Source organism: Homarus americanus, unplaced genomic scaffold, assembly GCF_018991925.1.
Source record: "Homarus americanus isolate GMGI-L3 unplaced genomic scaffold, GMGI_Hamer_2.0 scaffold32583, whole genome shotgun sequence".
Classification (NCBI taxonomy): domain Eukaryota; kingdom Metazoa; phylum Arthropoda; class Malacostraca; order Decapoda; family Nephropidae; genus Homarus; species Homarus americanus.
Genome location: NW_024713129.1, coordinates 11186778 through 11190567, shown reverse-complemented (window position 1 = coordinate 11190567; position 3790 = coordinate 11186778). Strand labels below are relative to the sequence as shown.

Here is a 3790-nt window from a genome sequence, read left to right as displayed (position 1 = left end):
AGCTGAAATGATCTGCATCCTCTGATTGCACATGGCAGAAACTGTCGAGGTAATTTTTCAAGTTAAAATAATGACAAAAACTGGTATCATTCCTTTACTGCTGCGCTGAAATACGTTCCTCTGTGACCTAAAATAATAGCATTTACTTCCATTTGTATTTGGACTTCCACGCAACTCTAATTGCACGTTGCAGGATGATAAACTGTAAAAGTGTCTGCAACATCTTAAGAAACTTTGGAAATATCCTTAAGGAATTATCTTCCGCTCTACACGCCCCAGTGACCTGCTGATGACACTTGTGAATATGCACCATGACCCTGTGTGACCCTCACAGGTGAGCTGCAACAACTGGAGAAGAGCAGCATCACCTGACCTCGAGTTGGGTATATAAAGCCTCGCCCCAACTCTCAGACATCATCCTCAGCTGGTCCTCACTCAGCCAACATCCTCAGCCCATACTCAATCAGCCAACATGAAGCTCGTGAGTTCAAATCGAAGAAAATAGTTATGTGATGGTCTGCATGTTAAATTCTCTAAGGTAGTTGATAGTTTGGAAGGCAGAGAGAAAATCAATGCAATGTTATAGATCTTTGTACCAAACTGTACATCATGGTTAAGGGAGATGTTTTTGTTCTGTCCCATTCAGGTGATCCTCGCCTGCCTCGCCGCCGTCGCTGTCGCCGCCCCGCAGTTTAGTCGGCATTACACCCATCCTTATCATCCAGACTACAGGCATATCGCCATCCTGAGGGACGACCGACAGGATAACGGCGATGGCAACTTCCGCTACGACTTCGAGACCGAGAATGGCATCGCCGTCAGCGCTGTTGGCCGCCCGGGCTCCAGGGGCCAGAGCAACATCCAGGGTTCCTACAGGTTGGTCCTCTCCACACATTTCTAACATCCATGGTTCTTAGTGAGATCCCACCAATGTTCCTACGTTCTCAAGTCTCTCAGTTAAAAAGACGAGTTGCTGATGGCAGGAACGTGAGGTTGTTCATGACTACACACTAGAACATTACTTAACGTTAACAATATGAATGTTTCAGTCAGGCAAGTTTATATATTAAGGACAACTCCCTTGGGATGACGTCTTGGAAATATTCTGTATAATGTTTCGTGATATGGAAAACTTGTATTCAGAGCGGCTGACAAATGTGATCAAATAAGCTAGAGAGTTGAGGGACATGAACTGTTGATCTGATTTTATCTGTGGTCGTGAGAGAGAGAGACCGAGAGAGCGAGCAAGACCTTGTTACCAGTGCGTCAGAAGGCGTGAGACTTGCAAGTGATGTTGTTTTGTTTTTTCCTGATAACAAATGAGACTCGTTTTGCCTGTCTGTTTACATTGTATTCAGGATCAATCCTCATCCTCTTGCTCTCCTTCAGGTTCCCATTCCCCAGCGGCGGCTACGGTGAGGTTCGCTACGTCGCTGATGAATTGGGATACCGCCCCTCATCCCCTCTGATCCCCACACCCCACCCACTCCCCGCCCACGCCATCGAACAGATCCGCATCGCCGAGGACCAGCGCCGCCGAGGCATCACCTTCCAGTAAGAAGACCATCCCGAAGAAGAGACGACGATATCCAAGCGGCGACGACGAAGGGCTGCAGGAACAGGAACTCGACTCAGCTGCTTGGAGTGACAGTCGACCCTGACACTCCATGTACAGATTCTGTCTTGTTCCAAAATATATTCTAGCATGATATTTGAGGAATTTTATTACCACTCAGTTAGAAGAATACCTACTTGTTATGGTACAGGTAACAGCAACAAGGTGAAGTAAGCATTGTTGATTATGGCTTGTTACATACATACATACATACATACATACATACATACATACATACATACATACATACCAAGGGCGGATCCAGAAGAGGTGTTGATCCCCTACAGTAACGATCGAGCAGCAGGGAACCGTCCAAAGGAGAGTGAGGGAGAGTCATAGAACACACTGATAAGCTTTTCCCTACTCCCCAAACACTGTCACTACCCCCAAATACTTTCCCTACTCCCCAAATACTTTCCCTACTCCCCCAATACTTTCCATACTCCCCCAAATACTTTCCCTACTCCCTAAATATTTTCCCTACTCCCCCAAACACTTCCCCACTTCCCTCCACTCCCCAACCAGCATACAATCCTCCAATCACACTTATTCCTTCACCCCACCGATACTCATTTCACCCATCCCCTCTCATTCCTCTACCCCAATCCCTTCCCCACACCTATTCTCCCATCCCCACTCACCCCCTTCCCCCACCCACTCTATTTACCCCACGCACTCTTCAACCCACATCCCACTCCCCATCACCATCTCCAATCCTCCCCCATCCACACCCACTCCCAACCCACACCAGATCCACCCCCACCCACTCTCCCACCCCATGGAAGAGCATTGGGTCCGCCAGTGACAGATGTAAAGACACAAGTAGAGAGAAATCTAAGACACTAACCCAGACAGTCAACACACAGCTCTCGAAGACACCACATAACGTTACCTGTGGGTGAGGCGGGTGATGTGGCCGAGCTCTGCGGTGTTAATTGTATATTTTCACCTCTAACACTACAAGGTTATGCTACAACACGTATTAGTTATGTCTAAATTTACCTTACGAGGGATGGTTATTAGTCAGATGGGCCCTTAAAGGTCCCACTCCAAGTAGGGTATAGTTCTGATTGGTCCCATACCTAATAGGTTCCATATAATAGATCCCAGTCATAATAGGTCCTTTAACTATTAGATCTTAAGCCTAATAGGTCCGGTGATCAATTGTTTAAGTTATGGGAAGCACCTTGGGGTTCTGCTAAAGTGAAGTGACCGGTTAAAGTACAACTGCCCCGAATCCTTCAGGTGGCTTTGTGAATTTTTGAAAAGTCAGTCAAGGTCTTGGTGATGACTAGTGAGCAGGACAACGGTGTAGGGTAGAGCCTCGTGTATAATCCTCCTGAAGATGTAAGTGGCGTGACACGAGTGCTAAATCCTCCTCTAATCTCGTGTAGGATTAAATAACGTATCACCCAGGGGTTAGATCAGTTCAACTTGGGACCTTGTAAGTATGTGTGCGTTTATCCTGTTCGATAATATAATAATAATAACTGAATCTTTAATAATATCCTAGAATTATAATCCACTGTACATTATCCAAGACGAACGTATACTGGTAAAACATAATAAGACCTAAACATAGTTCTTACCTAGACGTAAATCACAGACCTTAACCAGTCTTAAACCACGGGGCCTTTTGTGTGTTTATAGAGTAACTCCTCCACTGTGGGCCGAGGAGACGGGGAGAGAGTAAACACACAACGTGAGTCAGTAGCTTACCTGTAATCATTTACCTCATCCTAAGTTACTTCAGGTGAGGATGATAATGATTAGAGCCAAAAAGCAAAAAATTTATGTTTTTCTTAATAATTTTACCACTCATATTTTTTTTTATTCATTGATAATTGTTCATGAGTTAAACTTGACTAGATCTAAAGATTGTTTTTTTTTGTAGTAATAATTATATTTTCTTATATATTTTCATATTAATTTACGTTTTTTTTTTAGATTAATAGACAGGTTTTAATAATGGCAAACACGCACTCAGGTAATTCTATAATTCTCTATATAATTTAATCTTAGATAATTTGTTTCCTATAATTCTTGTTGCTATAATCGAAGCACGAACCTATCCTATCTTACCCTATCCTGTTCTATCCTATCTAATCGTAACAACCAGTCATGCATATGTTAGGTGAGGTAAGCTTGGGTTAGGAGAGGATAGGTTAAAAATTG

The 3790-nt window shown here is 43.9% G+C and overlaps 1 protein-coding gene across 1 annotated transcript; it reads left to right on the top strand.

The window, feature by feature from the left end:
• Positions 1–405: 405 nt before the first annotated feature.
• LOC121867078 (cuticle protein AM1199-like) lies at positions 406–1711 on the top strand. Its single transcript, XM_042366836.1, has 3 exons — positions 406–481; positions 647–876; positions 1390–1711. The coding sequence occupies exons 1-3, from the start codon at positions 473–475 to the stop codon at positions 1556–1558; spliced, it is 408 nt and encodes a 135-aa protein (XP_042222770.1). The 5' UTR covers positions 406–472; the 3' UTR covers positions 1559–1711.
• Positions 1712–3790: the final 2079 nt, after the last annotated feature.